Here is a 23,083-nt window from a genome sequence, read left to right as displayed (position 1 = left end):
AAACATGCTGTATGCACATATACATGCACATTTGGTCAAAAATTAGTTTAAACATGCACATAAGCATTCAGAACATATACTCAAACCTGCAGTATACTTAATCTTGTTGAAAGGGTATAAAGGTCAATACTGAAATAGAAGCAACCTAGATCAAACATGCAGTATACACATAGCACCACTGCATTGGCCTCTTTAATTCATAATTCAGTCACAAAACCCTTTAACCAATATCTTTCACTAATTCAGTCACTGCATAGCTTCAACAGACATTAGACATTCATTCCTATATAACTAACTTAGTCACTGCATTGCTTCAACAGACATTAGACATTCATTCCCATATAGCACCACTGCACCACTGCCTTGACTTATGCATAACTCTTTTATATATAACTAACTCACATTAGACATTCATTCCAATAGACATTCAACAGTAAAAAACAATAGACATTCAAAAACAAGTATACCATGCAATAGACATTCAATAGCAAGCATAGTTAAATAAGGATCATTGTTAAAGATCATTAGTCCTACTACATTGTTGCATACTACATTGACATAACCAAGGATCATGATATATACACAAAATGGATGTTTAACTTAACTTAACCTACATATTACACAAAACATCCTAATATATTAGAGTTCAACTACGCAACCATTTCCTGCTGAGGGGGAATCTGGAAGTGCAGGAAAGGGCGGCCTCGCATTTTGACAACCAACGACACCACAATCGATCCTAGTGAAACACGAATCCTCATGTCCACTGCAAACACAGAAAGATCCATGTTCAATAACCCCTATTTTTTTTCAAAAACCCATGTTCAATAACCACTGTTTTTAACCTGACATTACTTGTTCATTAACCACAATCACAATACTTGTTTGATTTTACCTGACAAGTGCGAGAACAGGGAGGATCGCTGGTGGACAGGTGGATTGACGGTGGACAGGGGGATCGCCGATGGTGTGGACAGGGGGATCGGCTCTGGTGGTGGAGGTGGAAGCAATGTCTCCTCTGATTGGCTCATTCTCCAGTGGACAGGAAGGATCGCCGGTGGTGTGGTCGCCGGTAATGAGGAAGAAGGTGTGGGGGGAGTGTGGTTGACAAGCTTGGGGGTAAGATTGAAGTTGGAAGTAATAGTACATGGGTAATCTACTACTTCTAATAAAGCAAAACAAGCTTAAGCCACATGTCATTTGCTTAAGCCATTGCTTGCCACGTGGCAATGTGATATTCATCACAGATTGATTTTGAGCGGCAATTTGTTTTCTCTTCTTTTTCATTTACAAGCGGCTTCTCAAACACGCATTATTCAAAAACCTTAATTATCATCTTCTTCAATTCTCTGGCGATTTCATACTTCTTCAATTGTCTCAAACACAAAAACTCTAATCCAGGTATCTTTATCATCTTCAACTTGCTTTCAGATCTTGAAGTTTTATTCACGTTTCATTTCCTTTTCATTCTTCAAGTTTTCATCTTCTTTCCTATTTGAAACCCTAACGGAGATGCCCCCGATCCAGCCGATCGATCTTCATCTGATAAGTTTTTGACGGATCGGGTTTTTCAATTCCCCGCAAGTAGAGAAAAAGATCAAGGTTGGTATATGCTTCTGAATGTTTGATTCTTTGTTTTTATTATTTTATTTCAACATAGATCCATGAGTTTATACGGCACCAAACCATTTGTAATCTGATAAAAATTGTGTTGTTAATTGTGAGTCATTTTGTTAATTTGTTCTCTATTTGCGATTTGTATTAATGATGGATAATGAATTAGGGCACCAAAAGTGACTAAAAATCCCATAATCTCATTGCCATTTGCTAATTTGGGGGATAAATTAGCACACATACGAGCTTCAACATCATGATCATCAATCCAGGTTCAAAATTATTATCCCTTAAGTGTCTTTATTTTTATCACCTGTTGATTTTTATTTGGACTGTGGATCTGGCATTTTATTGTAGAAATTATCTTTTATATTCTCATATATTAATACAACTTAAGGTGATATTTTAACTTCATCTATAGTTGTCACAAGAGACTGGTTCTATATGTGTGTGTAAAAGACATAATCACATGCATGAAGAATTAAAATTACCCTCTACCACCTGAGTGTATGACTGGACGCCTTTTTAGCAATGGCGATGTCGAAAGGATCATCAAAAGTGTCATTAACTACACCGGTTTTGATGTTAGCAGGAGGAGAAGAGGGTTTGCTTCTGGTTGGAGTCATTTGTGAATTGAAAAAACGAGAGTGATCTGATCTGATCTGATATGGAAGGAATCAGAGGACAGACACCGTGTTAGTGGTCTCCTTTTTTGTTACCTAATGTTGGTAATCTACTCACCACACTCCATCCTACAAAACGCTTCCAGGTATTTGACTATTCTTTTAAATACTAAATTGAAGATTATATTTAGTTTTGAGACTGTTGTTTCCCATATATTATAATCACGTGTTTATTCTGTAATATAATTCGAATCCCAATATATGAAGATATGGAATTAAAGGAAAGTGCGTGTTTATCTAGGAAAAACCTGCAACAATTGGAAATCTTGAAAAAAAAGTCTAAAAGAAACAAGTGAAGCAGGTAACATAATACGGGACCAACTGAAAGAGGTGAGTGTTGCAGATACGAGGGACCAACTGAAAGAGGTGCGTGCTACAACAGATATGGAGTTGTTAAAGAATCCAAATTCGTAGGTGGATGAAGCTAAAAAAAGATATGGACATATGGAGGAAGAGAGACCTCTTAGAGGTGTGGTATGAAGAGAAACCACGACCATCAGATGTACGTTATGACCTGTGATATGAAGAAATGCAAACTCATGTATTAACTACTCTTTGACTTTAGATGTGGGATTTTGACTTGTTTATTAAAAAAACATGTTGAATGAAGTTATGTTTCATCTCTTAACTGGTCAAATAGAAAATACCTAAAAAGGAGACAGGTTGAATAGGTTGAGCAGGTCGCAACTCACCTAAAAGTATAACACTTTGTATTTTCTTTTGAGCTCATGTTACATATTTTACTTTTGATTTTGGTTACAATCTGTTGCTGAAATTTATGTTGACCAAATTCATATTTAGAGCTACTCTAACCACACACATCACGTGCATGTACGCTTGGCATACATTCATATGCTTTCGCAAGATAGAAGTGTTGGCATGTTGTCATTGGAAAGGGCATGTGTGCCTTGATGTGGCAAGTTTGCGATTACTCTACGCTATCGTTCGTTTGAGTTTTTTTTTTTTTTTGTGTAAGTCTGTTGATTGATGTAATATTATGTATGGTGTTTAATTAATGTGAAGAAGAGAAATCGAGAGAAGAGAGAGTGTAGCGGAGGTTGGAAGAAGCCAGACTAAAGAGCCACCAAGGGCTTTGATAGTTGTTCTTCTTTCATAAATTTTAACTAAGGGCTTTGATTTCAGTTTGTTTCTTCGGTCACGGATTGCAACTCTATGAAGAGAAATTGCAGGAGAAGAACGATTTGAGGTAAGTCTCTTTTTATTGCTTTGATTTTATATGTTTCTACAGAAAAAAATCCAAATTTTTACACAAGGATTGTTGGTTTTTTTCAATAACAGGGTTTTTAGTTGATTTCATGGTGCGATTTTTTCTGTGATATTGGTTGCTCAAATGATCATATTGCTCTTGAGTTGTTAGTAACGTATATGAACTATAGTTATAGCTAGAATGAATGAGTTGTGTTTTATTTAGGATTTGATTATAGTGAGATTGTACATAAGTCGACTAATTTGAAAAAAATAAATATTTAGGCTTCTTTGATGATTTAGATGTCTGAACTTCCAGCAATTTATTGGATAAAGTGTTCTACTCAATGTGCATTGAACTGACTAAAGATTGTCCAGCTCCTTCATATCAATGGTTTTCATATTACAGCCAAATTGAAGGTTCACAGTTGTTGTAATAAGAGTGAAAATGACATTTCAGCAAGGAACTTTGTTGTGAAAAGATTGTTCAGCTCCTTAGTTTTGCTTTATTTATGGATGCCGTTTACTTATATTTGTTGTTCAGCTCCTTAGTTTTGCTTTATTTAGCAGGTACACCCATCCTTTAATTAAATAACTAAACTTGCAATAGTTGGTTTAAAGGTATGTATATGTAACCATTTGATGCTTGTGCCACATTTTTTAAGAAATAAGCTAAAAAAAGTGCGGGCTTAGCCCACCAAAGACGTTTGACCTGTGTTTAAAAGGACCCTTCTTAACTTGAACCCGTTTTGACCCGTTATCTAACCATCTTTGTTTAAGTTCCTTCTTTATTAAAGTTTTTACTCGCTTCTTTTGTCCATTGTCTCTTACTCAGTGTGGTTTGGTGAGGGAACAACCATGGTGGGAGACAAGCCGCCACAGACAGTCACAACGACCATCATGGGAGCGAGAATAACAAGAATGGGTTCAATATCATCCTCGCCAATATGGTAATCTTCATTTTTTTTTGCAATTTTTTTAGAAATAGACCAATATGGTAATCTATGTTAAAGGTATTGTAGATGGTAAGTGTTGATGGAAAGTTGGTGGTATGTTCACGCCCCATATTGTCGACTCCGCGGCAACGCGCGGGTTTCCCACTATATATTAATACAACTTAAGGTGCTAACACTACTTTGGGGGATAAATTATCTATTAACTTCTCATAAAATATATTGTTGAAGGGTTGCACCTATTACTTCATCTCATTTTTATATTATAATATAATATAATTTGTGGTTGATTTAATGTTGTTTTTGTTTTTACGTTGAATGGTTCTATTTGTCGTCTTGGCTTTGACCCATTTTTTTTATAAAACTAAGTTACGTATATAACTCATTTGACATGGTTAATTTTTTTTAATAAATATGGATATTAGCTTAGGTGAAACAAATGGTTCTATCCATTTTTTGCCATATAAAAGTGTTCATTTTCAGTTTCTTATCTTCCTAATAAGTGTGTTTTTATTCTTCGAAGAACGAGGTTGCAATACTGGAATATATACATCTGTTAGTTGAAACTATGGACCGTCATTTTGGCAGTGTGGTAAGTCTTACAACATGTAAACATCATAGAACTAGAGGTTGCAATATCTATTAGTTAACTTATGAATGACTTGATCCGGGTTGTGTTTTATCTCAACAGGTCAAATAAAAAAATCAACTAAAAGGAAAAACAGGTCAAATGGGTTGACATGTAACATATTAGCGGAACCACCACTTTTCTTTTCATTCTATTGGATGTTTTGTTTGAGACCTGCTGAAGTAGAAAGGCCTAAAGTCGTTTTGGACATCTTCATGGGACCCTCAAGTAAGCTTTGTATAATACGATACTATGGTTCTCACAAGTTAAACTTAACTAAATTGATTGTGCAATTCTTTTATTTTATTTTTTTTAATTTTAAAGATAAGCCTCAATATACGATATCGAATGTGAATGCTCTAACTTGATGTGTACAGATTGCATATCAACTTAATGGTTAAATTGAGACAGTGTATAATTCTATTAAATTAAGAATATCAAATTAGATCTAAGACTGAACGAGATCTTGATGTATACAGAAACCAATGTCCTCTGGTGGAGAAACCGATCAAGACAAGCTTGAAGCCACAAAGAGGAAGCTTCAAGAACTTTTGTCCACGACAGGTAACTCCGACTTAAGGTTACCGATTACAAAATCCTGCTCATAAACAGTGATGCGGTGACAATATCTGGTGGAAATGCACATTTATCCATGGATCAGGAGCGGGTGCTGTTGTCGGTGCTGTTAGAAGGGTTGCTGGAGCTGATTTTAGGAATGGTAATGGTTGATATGTTGCTTGCTATACATACAGTTGCCAAGGTGTTGCTTGCTATACATACAATTATGCAAGTTTTTATTTGAATTTTGGTCATTTAAATCATAATTTGATTACAATTAAGGTGTTAAAATGGGCAGGTTGAGTGTGTTGGTTAACAGTTTAAAATGGATCCAGGTCAAAGGTCAAAACGGGTCATTTTTTAGTACGGATTGAAACCTCTAATATTTACAATTATTCAAGGTTTTTATAGACTTTGGTCACCCTAATCATAATTCGATTACAATTAAGGTGTTGAAATGGGCTGGTCACGTGTGTTGGATAACTGTTTAAACTTGATTCAAGTCAACACGGGTCATTCTTTGGAACAGGTCGAACCCTCTATTATTTAAAACTATGAATTTTTTCTTTAGATTATGGTCATATTAATCATAATTCGATTACATTTAAGATGGTAAATATGGGTGGCTCGAGGTTGTTGGTTAACGGTTTAAACTGGATTTAGGTCAAAACGGGTCATTCTTTGGTATGGGTTGAAACTTTTAATATTTAAAATTATACAAGTTTTGAAAAAAGATATTAACTTTAGTTATGTATGTAGGTTCTTAAACAAAGCTTGCATCATTCAAAACCCAAAAGACTTAACATCATTTGGGATTGCTTTAGACCCATGGGGTTTTTGCACACTCGAACAAGTTGAAGAACATAAAGCACTAATTAGAGTTATAGCATTATGGTCTAATGATGTCTATAAACGTTAGTCAATCTTCGTTTCCAGTAAACCAAGCAAGCACCATGGATAGACACATGGGATGAAGCTTCCAAATTCCAGTCGGATCCTTCGCATTTTTCACAATTGCGGTTTTTGCCCTTTTAGTAGGTATGTCAACGGGTACAACCAAATTATTTTTAGTTCTTTTATTTATATGGGGTGGGGGGGGGGGGGGGTTGTTCTTTTGGTTCTATCTTTTTTTTTTAGTTTATATGGGGGAGTTGTTCTTTTGGTTCCAACTTTTTTTATTTATATGGGGGAGTTGTTCTTTCAGTTCATTCTTTTGGTTCAAAGAAACATCTCTTAACAATGTGTTTATTCTTCCTTCACTGTGAACCTCTCTCCATTAGAGTATTAGATTAAATTCCAAAGAATTATGTAAGATTTATGTGAATTGAAATTTTAATTCTTTGTTTATTGTTATATGTGATAAAAATAGTTCATATTTTGTGATTGTTGTTGTATATCAAAACTAGCAAAGCTGAGAGGAGTCATTCATTCCTCATGGTGATCAAAAGAGAGACAAGGAATTTTTTTTGTTAGAGGTATTGTACTACACCAACATGCTTCCTATTTTGTGATTACTTTTATATATCAAAACTAGCAAGTTTTGACCTTTAATGGTTTTATTGGATACTGAATACATCCAGTGTGCATAACTATGAGGATTCGTCTCAATCCGTGTAATACACGGGGTTGTGCCACGTGTCATAATTCAAGATATGTAATTGAATGCCCAATGATGCCATCTTGATTTTAATCATGTTATTTTGGATTATGGCTTTCAGGCCTTTGCTTCTCCGAGTGTGTACAAAAATTGAAGCTCTGCACACCAGGTAGGTATTCGATTAAATGCTCGCTCGAGATTCACTTTTAAATTTGAGGTCAATCTGGTTTTGTTAATACTTTTATGGGTAAGTTTATGCACTTTATAACAAACTGCTTGTTGTTGATTGTACTTTATGGGTCTTTTTAGTCGGCTTAAGTTAATAAATTTAATAGTCATACAACGTGCAAACTGTCAGAATTGAATGGGACACTTACTTGGCTAACACACGCTTCCATTTTGGAAAGAAATTGTTGAATACAATACATACATACATCTGAACTCTGAAGGATATATGTATACTATATGTGGTGATTATTCTTTTTTCTTTTCTTAAAGAAAATGTATCAAGTTTGTGATTGGATGAATAAGACTTGAGACCTATTCTCTTTGATTTGCATTAAATAATTTAATCTTGGTTATAATGTGCATTATTTTGACATCTCTTCGCCTTTATATTACAGCTACAAAGACCCTAAACAGGGGTATATCCGAATTTGTAGTGATTGCTGTAGATGCTTAACCTCTTGAAATTCTTCTCTATCTTCCCCTCCTTGCTGAAGATAAGGTATGCTCTTACCTGGGTGGGTCAGGTTGGTAATGTAATGGGTTCAGGTCCAGAAGTATGTTGGAAGGGCAAATTGCCAAGGAAGTCGACTTAAAATACCAAATTTGCCAATGTAGGCTATATAGATCTTTTCCTCTTAAAAGGATTCAAAGATCCGGTTTGTAACACCAAGGGAAACATTAATCAGGGTACAAACAATGAGGGCCAAGTCAGCAGGTTACTTCCTCTGTGATAGTGTTCATCTTGGCGTCATGTCATCCTCTTTGCCTACATAACAGTCCATGAACTTATGTAGCTTTTTTTCCAGAAATTGTGAAAATCATTTGAAAAGGCTTCATCTTTTAGAAGTCTTATTAATCATATGATTCCATATCCCTGTCATCTTTTTTAAACACCAACATATTATATTTCGTAATGTGTTCCCTTAATTGTTACATATGAGATCTTTTAATCCTTTGAATTGAAAAAGTATTTAAATAATCCCACATATTTGGTAATTTTTTTAACTTTTTCTTGGTTTGCCCTTAAAATAACAAATAATACAATGGTAAATTCATTTTTGAAACAAATGGTTACTAATAGTTTCTTTTATTAAACTTTTATATGTCTACATTCTACCTCTTTATGTGAATGTAATGTATATTTGTGTTATTAAAAATACAGATTTTATTGAATGAAGTTGCCCCTAGACCTCATAACAATGGGCACCACACTATTGAGTCGTGTTATACTTCACAATATGAGCAGCATTTACGGGCCATAGTTGGGCTTCCTGCGTCGAATCTCTTCTTTCTTTTCTTATATTCGATTGCTTTCTTTTGCATTTAATTACATAGAGAATTGCAACAAGCCTGAATATATCTGTGTTCATCTTAAAGCAGTATGGTGGTTTGAGGCAATGTGAAACTTTTTAGGTATAATAAAGTAGTATGGTGGTTTGAGAAGACTTTAGCTCACATACCACCATTGTTAAGTGAGACGTGGGAATCAACTATGGTTAATCTTGCTCATGCTTTAAGAAAGTTAAGTATGTCTACTTTCTTCCTCTAAACACAATGTTTAATGGTTATTGACTATTTAACACTTTCATGCTACCTTTTGTATTACTCTGCATTAGGGGGTACGATGAAGCAATCACAAATTATGAAAAGGCCCTTGAGCTTTAAGAAAGTTGCACTAATCAAATTTAAAATGCAAATCAGGAGTAAAAGCACCTCAAATTAGATTGTCTAGAGAATATAGACCCTGTACACACTTCAATAATTAAGTCGGTATATCATATAATATCATATGTTTTCAGGTTATTTTTTTGAACCTCTATTTTTCCTTTGTTTTCAGGTTGTCTTGCATTTATACGGTGGAAATAAAAGCCACATGAGCCAGTAGGAGAGTTTTTCAGCTTCTTGATTGTGTTTTTTTTTAATGCTAGAAGCATAAAAGAAATGTCCTTTGGGGTTAGTTTTGTAATTTATGATGTCATTAGTCTTATACTCAAAAGGAAGAGTAGGCTATTTAAGCTACTTTTCTTATAATATTTATTAGAAGGTAACACTTACAATAAAAATTAAGGGAAGAATGAGGGCATTATTATCATGTATATTTTTGACTCATGAACTTTTCAAATCATCATAGTTTATTCAAGCACAATTTTGATTGTTAAAATGGTAGAATTTGTTCAATACACTGATAAAAGAAGCCATCATATGGACCTTCTTCATGCTCAAATAACCAAAGTTATAAAAAAATAATTAAAAAAAATGAAATCTATCCGGGTTCTAAAAATTGCTATAAAATCATTTGTACAATAACATCTCAAAACCTATAAAAAATGAATCAAAACATATTTACCTAAGTGAGAAAAATCATATTTTTATACGTTTATATTGAAAAGTTCTTTCATTACAAAGTTCATCTCATTGCCAGTATATATTATATGTTTGTGTTAAGCCACCCGCGAAACTTGCGGGATCTTAGGCTAGTAGTATTATATAAGGTAACTATTAAGGTAAAATTACATTTCTGCCCTTTGACCCCCTTTGACCGTTTAAAGATAACCATGGAATTTGACGCCGGGGGGTAATTGTGCGACATAAGATCAACGTTGGGGGGGGGGGGTAAATTGCAATTATTTCCATGGTGGGGGCCAGGGTGCCAATTAGGTTAAACCCCAGGGGGTAAAATTGCAGTTTACTCTTTATAATATAAATAATTAAGTAAAAAGACTAAACTACCCTTAAGTGAATATTAACTGAAAATTTTAACTTTGCTAGTGCTAAAGGACGAAAGATAAGATGTACTAAGTTTTTCAAATAAAGAATTGTGGCTGTAATTATTGAAGTTAAAGATTATCTATCGCATTGTGCATTGTGATACAAACATAAAGAACGGAAAGTGTAATTTACCCTTTGTTTAATTTAATTGTTGAAGTTATTAATTAAAATAAATAAAAAAACTTTATGGCATAAAGCGAGAGCGTCTTGAACTGAATCGGGAGGAATCAACATTATCTTAGACATTTTATCATCTGAAGATGTCGTGTTGGGACGAATGGGTAGAGCAGGCGCTTTCAAGGCTAGACTCTATGAAAATCTTGCGGTCTCTAAGACCCATTCACTACCCAAATCACCCATTCGAAATCGAACCCAAAACTGACAATGCCTTACAGGTGTTCGACGAAATGCGCCAATGGGATAGAGCTTCTGTTGAAATAGAAATTTCAGAGTCTACGTTCCAGAGATGGGTTGAAGATGTTCCCAGTTCTGGTACCACTTAAATTTCTTGTTTTTATTGTTTTTTTTTTTTTTGATATGCAAACATGAATGATTAAATCTAGATGCCCAATTAAGTTTATGCTTAGGTATGGTTGCTGAATGCTATACATAGGGCTGATAGTTCCTGTCTTGTTTACATGATAAACGTTTATAAAAAAGTACACTATGTAATTTTGTATATATATTTTTATATAATTAATATTAGGAGGCTAAGCTCCATAGTTTCTCCTTCAGTCCTTCGTATATAAAACATACAAGTGTGTTATAGATATAAGGTATAAAGTAGTTAAACGGGTCATATTTATGTGTGATACTTGTGTTAATCGCATCGTCTCTGACCTGTTAAGTTTTTGGGGTCTGATTAATGATTCGGGTGAGCACAATTCAGATGTGTAGTTTGGGGCTTGTTTTTCCAAGAATTGAATTGATAATTGAGTTTAGAAACTCTAGTGAATTATGGGTTCTTTGTGCTTACGCAACGTGTTACGATCGGATTTTCACGAGAACCCATTTTGTGGTGAGTATAGATGCTTTGTGTTAACAAAAATGATAGGACAATTCATGCTTGTATTTGTATAAAAGTATTTTTGGTATCATTGTTGTCAACAACGCTCTATAGCGTATAGGCGAAATGTCGCTACAGGGTATGTAGCAATAAATAGTAGATTCTTTAAGTTTTTTATATTTTATTTATTTATTTAGATGATCAATGATAGCGTATTTGAACTATTTTAGCACCTTTATACATAATTGGCCTGTCAAATATAATTTTTATTTTTCTACCCCTTTATCGCTAAACATGAAATAGCGGGCACTATTTCATCGCTATCGCTACGTAGCATATAGGTAGCCTATCGCTATGGTCCGCTGTTTGCTATTGAGTATTGAGAACTATGTTTGGTAGGTCGTATAGACAAATGAAATAACTTATGTCTTATGTTAAATAACTCTTCATTCTCATCACACATGGTAATGGCGGGGACTTCAGTGTCTTGGACCAGTCGTTTTCTAAAATGTATCCAGCACATAATTCCTGTATCGAGTATTATTATTTTGCATCTATTAGAATATGGGCGCATGGGCTCAGTTAGGTTTCTAGGGTTGATGCGAAATCAACAAGATGAGCCGTAGCATCATCTGTGTGGTAAGACCGTAAGAGACCGTAAGAACTAAGAAGACTGGTGAATCTAGAACCGAAGACGAAGCTTTATTTGAACACAAAACTGGAAAAAAAAAACGGAAACGGAAAACGAACAGAGACTACGCCGCCCTGTCTAGGGTTTTTCTCAAGTGGTGACGGCTAGGGTTTTGTTATTTGTGTGTGACACGGCGGAAACGATATAGAGCCTAGGTTGGCTTTGATACCATGTAAGATTATTAAAAGACTGGTTGATTATTATTGAATGAGTAGGTTACAATATATAGGGACTACGAGTAACCCTAGAAACCTAACTGAGCCCGTGGGCCCATATTCTAATAGTATCGTGTGATTATCAGCATTGAGCATAACCATCTACTGCTCACACATTTAGTAAACCAACACTTTATTTTTCACAGGTGATGATCTTACATGTGACAATGAAGATTCTGAATGTGAATTAGGGTTGAGAAAGCTACTTCTATTTTCAGGGAATGACTACTTGGGGCTAAGTTCACATCCGGCAGTTGCCAATGCTGCTACCAAGGTGGATGCTTGACATTAGCTCGATTTATTATTCCTCATTTACCTATTTTTTTTGTAAATTGTTTCTAATTTATGATAAGAGTAAAGTGCCATTTTCTTCCCTGAGGTCCGGCCAGTTTTGCGACTTTCGTTCAAAGGTTTGTTTTTCCGCGTCTGGATCCAAAGGGTTTGAAATATTGTTATTTTCATTCGACTCGTTAAATCCATCCATTTTTCTCCGTTAAGTCAGGGGTATTTCCGTCTTTTTAGATATTTTTTATTATTAAAAGGCAACAGAGGTGGATTTTTATTTTTTATAGTGTTTTTTAGTTTAACAAAAATGTCTAAAAATACGGAAATACCCTTGACTTGACGAAGAAAAAGTGGATGGAGTTAACGAATCGGATGAAAATGGCAAGATTTCAAACCTTTTGGATCCAGATGCGGAAGAAGTGAAGAACAAACCTTTGGACGAAAGTTGCAAAACTGGCCAAGCCTCAGGGACGAAAATGGCATTTTACTCTTATGATAACATTGCGTACTTTCTTTCTACTAATAGGTGGTTCAGGCTCATGGGATGGGTCCGAGAGGTTCTGCTTTAATATGCGGTTATACAACTTATCACAGACTACTGGAATCCTGTTTAGCAGAGTCAAAGAATAAAGAGGTTTTAGCTCATTCTTTGTTTGGCATACTACGCCCCACTTGCGGAATGCGGCTATGGCCGCTATGCGCATATCATTCGCTGAACTATAAGTTTATCATCTATTAAAAGATACCATTATATGAGAAATATAAAGTTCGCAATATTTTTGTGGCAGTTCTCTTATGTAGTCTATTAAATTTTCATTAGAGGTGACAAATTTGTTATGATCCGTTAAGTTTATTTACCATTGTGACCCGTTAAGTTTTATAGTTACTAACTGGAAGCTGATACTCTGTTATATACGTTACTCCAGGATTGCCTTCTATGCCCCACAGGATTTTCGGCCAATATGGCCTTCATGACGGTAGCGGGATACGTTGGCTCACTTTCAGCCGCAAATGAAACAGATTGTCAAGACGGTGTTGCAATATTTTCTGATGCCCTGAATCATGCATCGATAATAGATGGTATACGGCTTGCAGAGCGACAAGGATGCGTGCAGGTCTTTATATATAGGCATTGCGACATGAAACACCTTAATGAGTTACTGTAAGTGTCCTATTTCTTTCTTTCGTACAAGTTACTAAGCTCGTAACGATACGTTCTCTCACAAAATGTGTAATGGCTATTTGGCAGATTGACTTGCACGATGAAGAAAAAAGTAGTTGTGACAGACAGGTAACGCGCACAAATTTGTTGCATGTTACGAGAAGGACTTAAGAGTTAAGATTACCAATACACTTGCAAAAGAAATCCTTTTTTTTTTGTTAAGTTTTTTAAATTGTAACTATTGGCTTGCATGTGTGTATATGATAGGTCTATTAAGGAGATGTTATTTTGTGACTTTTATCAGCTTGTTTAGTATGGATGGAGACTATGCACCTATGGTCCAGCTTTCCAAGCTTCGCAAGAAGCATGGTTTTTTGTTGGTGGTCGATGATGTAAGTTTCGGTTTTACCATCGAGATCATTAAAAGCTTTCGGATTTATTTTATAGGTGGCAATTCTATTTGTTTATAAATAGAGTAAAGTACACGGATGGTCCCTGTGGTTTACCCAAATTTTGGGTTTAGTCCCTATCTTTTCGAAAGTACACGGATGGTCCTTGTGGTTTGCACTTTGTAACACATTGAGTCCCCAACCAACAAATCTAAAGGTTTTAGTATGTCCAAGTTAGGGGCTAAATGCGTTACATAGTGCAAACTATAGGGACCGTCCATGTACTTTTGGAAAAAGTTTGGGATTAAATGCATTACAAAGTGTAAACCGTGTACTTTTAGAAAGCTAGGGACCAAATCCAAAATTTTAGTAAGCCACAGGGACCATACGTGTACTTTACTCTATAAATAGTTGATTTGGGTTGTGTTCTTATCTCAAATGGGTTGAATCAAAACATTTAAATACACAAGGGAACGGGTTAAAGCGGTCGAAAATTGTCCAAAGTGTATTTTGTTGCATACAACCTTCTAAATCGCTTTATTAAAAACTTTATATTAATGATTTAATAATTAGTATTTGTAATAATAATTACGGCATTGTTTTCTATACAAAAAAAGTCTATAAACGGTGGATAATTGCAGGTGACAATTCTTTAGCTCCAATTTTTTTCTCTTTATTCCTTTATTGACTTACGGTATCTTGATCCCTAGGCTCATGGAACACTCGTTTGTGGTAAAAACGGTGGTGGTGTACCCGAACAGTTCGGTTGCGCAGATGATGTTGATATATGCATTGGCACTCTTAGTAAAGCTGTAGGTTGCCATGGTGGTTTCATTGCCTGCAGGTTCTTTAATCTCTTTTTCTTGTGGCAAAGATTAATGCATACCGTTGCTAAGGGTGATAAGATGGGCGGGTTGGGTCAAAACGGGTTTGAATTGAAACCTGCCATTTTTTTACTACGGTTCGGAACAAACTGGGTCGAGTTTCTTTGACCGAAACACTTGTTTCCAAAGTTATTACATTTTTTGTAAGTAATTAGTGTGTCAAATTATATTAGTATTTCATTAAAAGCTGTTTTTTGATGAAAAAAGATCAGGATGCGTTATGCATAAAAAACTGAAAAGCATATAAATAATACAAGGTAAACGGCTGGTTTCACGTTCCAAACCGTTAAATGGGCAAACTGCCAAAACCGGCTGGCTTCCTTCGGTTTGGGCGCTTTGGTCGGTTTCAACAGTTTATGAGTGCTACTGACGCTCATCTATATGAACAGCAAAAGGTGGAAACAACTGATACAATCACGGGGCCGTGCTTTTATATTTTCAACTTCTACACCTGTACCCATCATTGCTGCTGCACATGGTAATTTTCTAAATTGAACTGAGGGCTTACAGTATTTTAACCGGATGAAAGTAGAGTTTTGTTAACCATTGACAAATATTCCCCATTAAAAGCGTTAATTGTCGGAGATATTGGATTTTGTAGGTGCATTAACATTTTAATTACATTTAGTTACAAAGTCCTTAACAGGCTTCATCATGCGATTCAGAGCAAATTACAATTTAGTCCGTATGGTTATGTGAAAATTAGAGATTTCATCCCAATAAATAGTTTGAAATTACCAATATGCCATCCACCCGACCCGTTTGATAATCATTTAACATGTATTTAGCTGCTGTGGTGGTGGCAAAGAAGGAGACGTGGCGTAGAAAGGCTATCTGGAATCGCGTGCAAGAATTTCGCACTCTGACGGGAATTCCAATCACAAGTCACATCATTTCCCTTATAGTAGGTAGTGAAGAGCAAGCCCTCAAAGCAAGCAGGTGTCTTTCTTTCCTTTTTTTGTACCATAGTATTTATTTTTTAATTGACCCGTTTGAGATAAAACAATGACCCGATTCGTGACAGGTGAAGTGGTAAACGTTGCGACTTAAAGCATCTAACTCTCCCACCTGTTTTTTAATGGAGTTTTGTTATGATTATACAGGCACATGCTGAAATGTGGCTTTCATATAACAGCAATCAGGCCCCCAACGGTCCCACCTAACTTATGCAGGTGTGTTGCTTTAAGTCAATGATGTGCCAATAATATCTGCAGCTTTAATGAACATTAAAAATGGTTTTTATTAGAATAGAATAGAGATCTTGTTATTGTGATAACGGTATCTACGGGTGCAAACAAGCCAAGCTGCTCGAGAAAAAGCTCGAAACGAGCCGAGCCTAATCTAGCCCGAGCCGAGCCGAGCTTATTTAAACTTGTTTAGAAGCCGAGCCCAAACCTAAAAATAAGCTTCTTTTGTAAACGAGCCCGAGCCTAAACAAGTCTACTATTTATATTATATTTATTTGTTATCGAGCTTGAGAAACTACCAACGAGCCGAGCTTGAGCTCGAGCTCTCATAAGTTAATCAAGCTCAGGGATCGCCTCGGCTCGTTTGTTTGCATCCCTGACGGTATCAACACATAGTCACTTACATTGATGCATTGTGCCTAAATCGCTGTATTTGAAAGCAAAAGAAAACATATGCTTCCTAATTTTTATTTTTTGTAACTTGCAGGCTGCGGATCACGCTTAGTGCAGCACACACCAAAAATGATATTAGGAAACTCACATTTGCATTATCCCAATGCATTAGTTTAAGAGAGAGCGGATATTTCTACACAAATGGCACACCCAAACTCTAGTATCATCGGTCGGGTATGCTATTTTGCATCAATCACAAATTCTTCAGGATGATTGAATCAGGTCCTTTTGCATCTTAAGGGGACCAAGAATCCCATATATGCTTAGCCCAGATTAGTTATGTTTCTACAATTATGTTTTCTAGTGACCAAAACACAACGTACCTATTATGTGATAGTAAGACCTGTGATTGTCGATCTTAGGGAATAACGCGTTGTTCACTAATTGGGGTTCATCGGTTTGATTTTAATGATCATCTACTTAAATCTAAAGCAAAGCAGCTAAAGTGAAATGAGAATAGTGATGATGGTGAGACTTGATTATGAGTAGATGTGTTCACTTATACTAGATTCTCCATATCCTTTGTTAGTAATACAAATAGTGAAATTTGATGATTGTGAACGTTCGATAATGTGTCTGTGGAAGATTTTTGTGCTATTTATTCTATCTAAACTATTTATATTCTTTAATTCTTAATTATTTTTATCACCCTAACATATAAAAAAAGAAAACCTTACTCTCATCTTGTTTATGCATCGTTCATCTTTCCTTCTCATTATTCACATCGACAAATACTATCGACCTCATTCTCGTCATCCACCTCTAGTCTCCGCAGCCTTTGATTTTATTTGTGTTCGTGAACACGTCATTTCCTTAATGAACAAACACACAAAAAAAAAAAATCTAGTTCGGTAAATGTTGATGAACCGTTAGTGAACACGTTATTTCCTTAACGAATGAACACAAACAAGGCCTTGTTTGAGTTCGTTTAATTCGTTTGCAGCCCTAAGTGTTGACGAAGTAATCACCTACAAGAAGTTGAAGATGATACAATTGTAGTAATACATCTATATTTGCAGCACATCCCTCATCAATATTATTTGTATATTTTATAAAATATTGTTTTATTATATAACAATGTGTCGGTTTATTGTTTAGCTTCAGGCTTCAGCCTCCACCCACTATGTTTACCTCATATAATAATGTGTCGGTTTATGTACTTCATTGTCCAAATTTTTACTATTTTGTTAGACGCATTTACCATTCATCCCTTGGCACATGTGATTACTTCACACGCTTCTAAAAATTTTAAATAAATTTTTATAACTTTAGCATAAATTTTTATTTGATAAACGAGAAATATCCACTTATACACAACTCAACCATTTTATAATCAAAAACAAGACTTGAAATTATGTTTGTTGGGCTCAAGTAAAAAAACTATGGACACAAAATGAAAAGCGATCCATTGTGTCATTTTAGGAGTCTTTTAACTATAACAATATAATTCAACTTAACACTTCTAAAAATAAGAAATATACAAAGACATAATGGATCGAAAAATATAAGATAATGTGAAGCTGAAGAACTAATCTGGTGGTTAGTTTGTGGTTTGTGCCTCGACAAATAAGGTTAATCTTCTTTATCTCGTCCAAGCTGTGATGTGATAATCATGCAAAACACTAAACACACCGTTAAGCTCGTTACGAGGAGGGGAATAGGGGGTTCTCCTCGTAACCACCCCGGCGTGAGAATAAGTATATGCTTTGAGGATATAAGTGTGTGATTAAGAGTGAGAAAGCAAGGAAGCCGAATCCCTTAGTGAATGTCACTATTTATAGCCGGAGTAGTGTGGAAGGAGATGGACTGATGGTTGTCGACAACAAGGAATATCCATTTTGTCTCCTCTGCCATGACCGTTGGTACTTCTGGGCGAGAGGGAAGCTGGCGCACGCTGAGTGGATCCACGTGACTTGACCGTTGTCCTTGTTGTCTCGTCTGCCATCAGCGGCTAAGTTGAGATCGTGGAGCAGATGTCAGCACACGTTGATTGGTGCCACGTATGCGTCCTTTTGTACCTTCTTGTCTCTTGTACGATTGTTAATCGTGGAGCATGATCGGATACAGCCTGTCGGACGCTCATTGGTCCATTACTCTGTCACTTGTACTTTTAGTACTTGTCCTTGGATTACCTGCGCTTCTGTCCTCCGCGCGACCCTCGGGGATATCCTGTGCAGCCGGCGCAAGGTATAGGAAGTGAAGGTTTTCATCCAATGAGCCAATTGAGAAATCTGGTCTTGTGTTTATCCTGACCCCGCGTGCGGCATTGGTTACACCTGATTAGCCGGCGCGAGGTAGGGAAAGCTACCAAATTAGTATGGTAAGGGTATGGTCTCGCGCGCGACCTGACTGGTCGGCGGATTTGGGACCATACCTCTTTAGGAGCAAAATATAACACAATGTGGAGGAAAAAAATACATGAGTCGCAAAAAGACACAATGACGCAAATATAGAAAAGACACAACGATAAATAAAAAGACACAACGATGTAACAAAAATTCCAAAATCTACAAGCTAAACATCTAAAAGCAAAAACCTAAAATCTCATATCGTAGAGCTCGTGAGACGGTTCCAATGCTGCGCTTAGTTGAGGAGGATGATCACAACGCGTGTATTCATTCAAGTGTGATCCTATTACAAGCTAATTTCATGAAACAGAACCAACTTATAGACTTTTACTATTATGTAACCAAACTTAAGCTACCAAACTAAACACTAAAAAACTTGCAATTGAAGGAGAAATTTAAATGGTTTTAATTTGTTTTATTTTCTAAAGACTTTACAAAAAGGGGAGAACTAAAGCAAGTTCTAAAATCACAATGGAAGCAATTTGTAAAGCAGTGATTCACAACAATGTAACTAAAACAAGAGTTAAATGGCATTTTAGTCCCTGTGGTTTGGGTCATTTTGTCAGTTTAGTCCAAAGGTTTGAAACGTTGCCATTTTAGTCCAAATAGTTTTAAACGTTGTTATTTTAGTCCACTGGGTTAACTCCATCCCTTTATTTTGTTAACTAGAAGGGCATTTCGGTCATTTTATATGTAATTCTGTTAACTAGAAGGGCAATTCGAGCATATAAAATGATCGAAATACCCTTCTAGCTAACATAAAAATGGACGGAGTTAACCCAGTGGACTAAAATGGCAACGCTTGAAACTATTTGGACTAAAATGGCAACGTTCCAAACCTTTGGACTAAACTGGTAAAATGGCCCAAACCACATGGACTAAAATGGCATTTAATTCATACTCTTAAAACAATAATCACTTTAAAACTAGATCTAAACTTTGACATGTAGCCACTTGTATTCTAAAAATCACAAAGTATTTCACAACTTCTGAGTTCATAACAATACATACATTTATCAATTGTTAAACTCAATTCAAGTTCTCAATGTTATGATAATAAGAATGGTTCCAATAATCAAGATATGAAATACATGGGGTTTGAAAGCTTGAATGATCTCATAGACACATGTGAACCGATTAAGTCGCTCCATTGATCACCCGAGTTTCCAATAATCCGAAATCCCTCATCCATGATCGCTTTTCTTTTCTCTGATTTAAATGCTACCGCGGTTTTTCCATGGTCTTCCTCACCCCTATAAAAATATTTAACTATTAGTTTACAAAAAAAAAAAACTAATAATAAATAAACAAAATAACTTGTTGTGATATGAACATTTACCTCAAAATGAGCCTGTCCCAATTCTCAAATCCAGCCATGATCAAATTATTTATAGTGATCTCCCTTTTGTTCTCGGTACGCCCTGTTAACAAAAAGATCTTGAACCCTAACTGTTGAACCTCTTTATAAAGCTTCAAGCTAGGTTTAATTGCTTGAGCCACTCCTTCAAGGACCCATTTGTCGAACTGAATGTTGTCGAAAAGCTCTGACCTGTGGCATGAATAATATGTTAAGATTTAAAATGTAAAGGTTGTTTTTGCCGATTTCATAGTGAAAGGTATAAAGTGCAGTTTGAGGCAAACATAAAGGTTGTTTTCTGCAATTTTATCATTTTTAAACTGGCATCTATATCCATGGATAGCTAGAAATAGTAATGATAATAATAATAATAAAAAGAATATTTAGCATACTAAAGATTCAAGTATAATTCCTGTCTCAATTCACTATCATTCAAGATGTGTGTGTGTGTGTGTGTGGGGGGGGGGGGGGGGGATCAATTTGAGCTATAATCTTTAACGGGTCAAATGGGTAAAACTAAAAGTGAAAGCTAAAAAAGAAACAAGTCAAACGGATCAAAAATCTCCCAAAGTATATTCGAAGTTTTATTTGTACAAGACCTTTTTGAACCAGTTTATTGAAAGAAAAAGAAAAAAAAAAAGATTTTAATTGCAATAATCATGATTTTCTAGTTATATCCAACATTATAATCATTTACAAAATTCTACAAAAATAAGAAGTCTTTGTGAGTGCATACCACTATAGCTGTTTTGACTTGTACTAGAAACTAACCATATTGCCCCAAACCCGTTTTGATCCGTTACCTAACCTAGTTTCTTATGAACGTGTAATGTAGACCAAATTTTGTAAAATTCTTAAACTTAAGATTCGCGGACTTAATAGGTTAATTACAAAAATGAAATGTTATGAAGTAGCATTGTGCTTATCATACAATTGGGTGTCATTCAATGTTTTATAAAAAGTATGAATTTCTTGTAATTCATCCTATGTAATTAAAAACACACAAAGAGCTTGCCAAGGCACCCAAGCCCAGCAATACGCCTCGAGCCATCAAGATGCACATGCGCAAATTCCTGCTATATTCCGGCCAATTCTACAAAAAGCTGTCTAAACAACTCTAAAGCAGCTAAAACTCGTCAAAAACATCTAAAAATATCTTTAAGCCAACCTAAAACATATCTAAAACATTCCTATGGCAAATTGGATTTAAATCATCCGATCTGGTTGTTTTCGGTCAATAATAATAATCCCAACTGAGTTTATTCCCAACAGTGGTCCCACCTTTTTCGCTTTGTTTGTATAATAGTCCGCCGTTAAAAAAACATAACGAAGTTAAGTTTTTCGTTTTTCCAAACATAACGAGTCAATGGATCAAAAACCCTAGAGCATCGGTTTGTAATTAAAAAAAAAAACTTAACTCCGTTAAAGTATTTTTAACGGCGGACCATTATAGAGACAAAATGAAAAAGGTTGGACCTTGTCAGAAATAAACTAAACTCAGTTGAGATTATTATGAACAAAAAAAGAGGCAAATCAGATTATTTAAATCCAATTTGACTATTCCTTTTTGCATAGCTTAAAAAGACCCTCGCTTTTTTACCTAACCATAATAAGAATCCACATTGGATCATCAACTAAAACCCCCAAACCTCCTCATTTCACAACCACAACCACAATCAAAACAAAAGAAAACTGAAATCAAAACCATAAATTAACAAAATTATTCATACCCGTAACCATGCTGGCCATAATAGGGCAAATTGGAAAGCAAAGTCTCATCAACATCAAACACCCAAACATCCAACCCATCATCTCCAACAACAACACTCTTGGCGAACTCCATTGCTTCATCACACACAATATCCAGATCAATTTCATACGATCGGCTCAACATGTAATCCTGCACATAATCAACGCAGCTTTCCGGAATCTTATTCCAAGGACTCAAATTATTCGCCTCACCCGCAACTCTCCAACCCGAACACCGTAGTAACTGAACATCATCATCGATCGAATTATCGACGCTTTCTTCAGGGAGTTCAATGATCGGAACACAGAGAGTTGTTGAAATGAGGCACACAAGTAGAAAAGTGCTGAGGAAATTCATGGTGGTGAGATTGAATTGATGGAAATGGGGATGAATAGTTTGGTTTATGAGGCGAATTGGAGATTGCTTGTGATGCAAGGAATGTTGGAGGTTTTGTTGTTGTTGTTGTTATTCGTTGTTTGTAACAGTGAATTAAGATGAGGAGGAGGATGAATGGGCGTGCTAAACGTATATTCCATTTATAGGTAGGTGGATATGTTATGTTTTTATACTTTTGTTTTTCAAAGTATTTTTTTTTTTCAACACATAATAATATAATATAATAATATTAATAATGATAATAAGAGTAAAATATCATTTTCGTCCCTAAGGTTTTGGTAGTTTTGCGACTTTTGTTCAAAGGTTTTTTTTGTATCTGGATCCAAAAGATTTGAAATCTTGTCGTTTTAATCCGGCTCGTTAACTCCATCTGTTTTTTTACTGTTAAGTCAAGGGTATTTTGTATTTTTTGTTAAATTACAGGGTAATTATGTTTGTACATAAAGTGAAAAATACCGAATTGCCTTTTAAGTTAACAAAAAAGACGGAAATACCTCTGACTTGACGGAGAAAAATTGATGAAGTTTACGAGTCAGGTGAAAATGACAAGATTTCAAATCTTTTGGATTCAGATGCGAAAAAACAAACCTTTGGACAAAAGTTGCAGAACTGGCAAAACCTCACGGATGAAAATGACATTTTACTCTAATAATAATAAACATGCTTATTAAAAGAATATTTTTTAGTACTTACTATAAATATATTCTATACTAGGTAATAAAAC

General features: G+C 35.4%; 2 protein-coding genes and 1 long non-coding RNA gene across 13 annotated transcripts; 2 read left to right on the top strand and 1 right to left on the bottom strand.

Annotated features, from left to right (window-relative positions):
• Positions 1-1,234: 1,234 nt before the first annotated feature.
• On the top strand, positions 1,235-9,628 carry LOC110912135. Of its 11 annotated transcripts, none has more exons than XR_004882460.1 (14): positions 1,235-1,401; positions 1,477-1,602; positions 1,784-1,886; positions 2,036-2,383; positions 2,539-3,504; positions 4,339-4,453; positions 4,980-5,048; positions 5,148-5,312; positions 5,564-5,802; positions 6,402-6,680; positions 7,049-7,117; positions 7,361-7,408; positions 7,863-7,966; positions 8,630-9,628. It is a non-coding gene; the product is annotated as an uncharacterized LOC110912135 (long non-coding RNA). The 11 variants fall into 11 exon arrangements; XR_004882461.1 differs by having other exon boundaries at positions 9,305-9,563; XR_004882462.1 differs by having other exon boundaries at positions 1,236-1,401; positions 5,564-5,648; positions 5,746-5,802; positions 7,863-9,628.
• An 809-nt stretch (positions 9,629-10,437) lies between these two features.
• Positions 10,438-17,062, top strand: LOC110912134 (8-amino-7-oxononanoate synthase). Its single transcript, XM_022156804.2, has 11 exons — positions 10,438-10,728; positions 12,295-12,422; positions 12,960-13,067; positions 13,360-13,595; positions 13,683-13,724; positions 13,900-13,987; positions 14,695-14,828; positions 15,258-15,346; positions 15,657-15,807; positions 15,972-16,040; positions 16,543-17,062. Exons 1-11 carry the CDS (start codon positions 10,497-10,499, stop codon positions 16,667-16,669), a joined length of 1,404 nt encoding a protein of 467 aa, XP_022012496.1. The 5' UTR covers positions 10,438-10,496; the 3' UTR covers positions 16,670-17,062.
• A 2,751-nt stretch (positions 17,063-19,813) lies between these two features.
• LOC110912133 (acid phosphatase 1) lies at positions 19,814-22,484 on the bottom strand. The gene is made up of 3 exons (XM_022156803.2): positions 21,944-22,484; positions 20,196-20,405; positions 19,814-20,109 (listed from the first exon to the last, which is right to left on the bottom strand). The coding sequence occupies exons 1-3, from the start codon at positions 22,318-22,320 to the stop codon at positions 19,932-19,934; spliced, it is 765 nt and encodes a 254-aa protein (XP_022012495.1). The 5' UTR covers positions 22,321-22,484; the 3' UTR covers positions 19,814-19,931.
• Positions 22,485-23,083: the final 599 nt, after the last annotated feature.

This window comes from Helianthus annuus, chromosome 15 (genome assembly GCF_002127325.2).
Source record: "Helianthus annuus cultivar XRQ/B chromosome 15, HanXRQr2.0-SUNRISE, whole genome shotgun sequence".
Lineage (NCBI taxonomy): Eukaryota > Viridiplantae > Streptophyta > Magnoliopsida > Asterales > Asteraceae > Helianthus > Helianthus annuus.
This window is presented reverse-complemented; position numbering and strand designations above follow the sequence as displayed.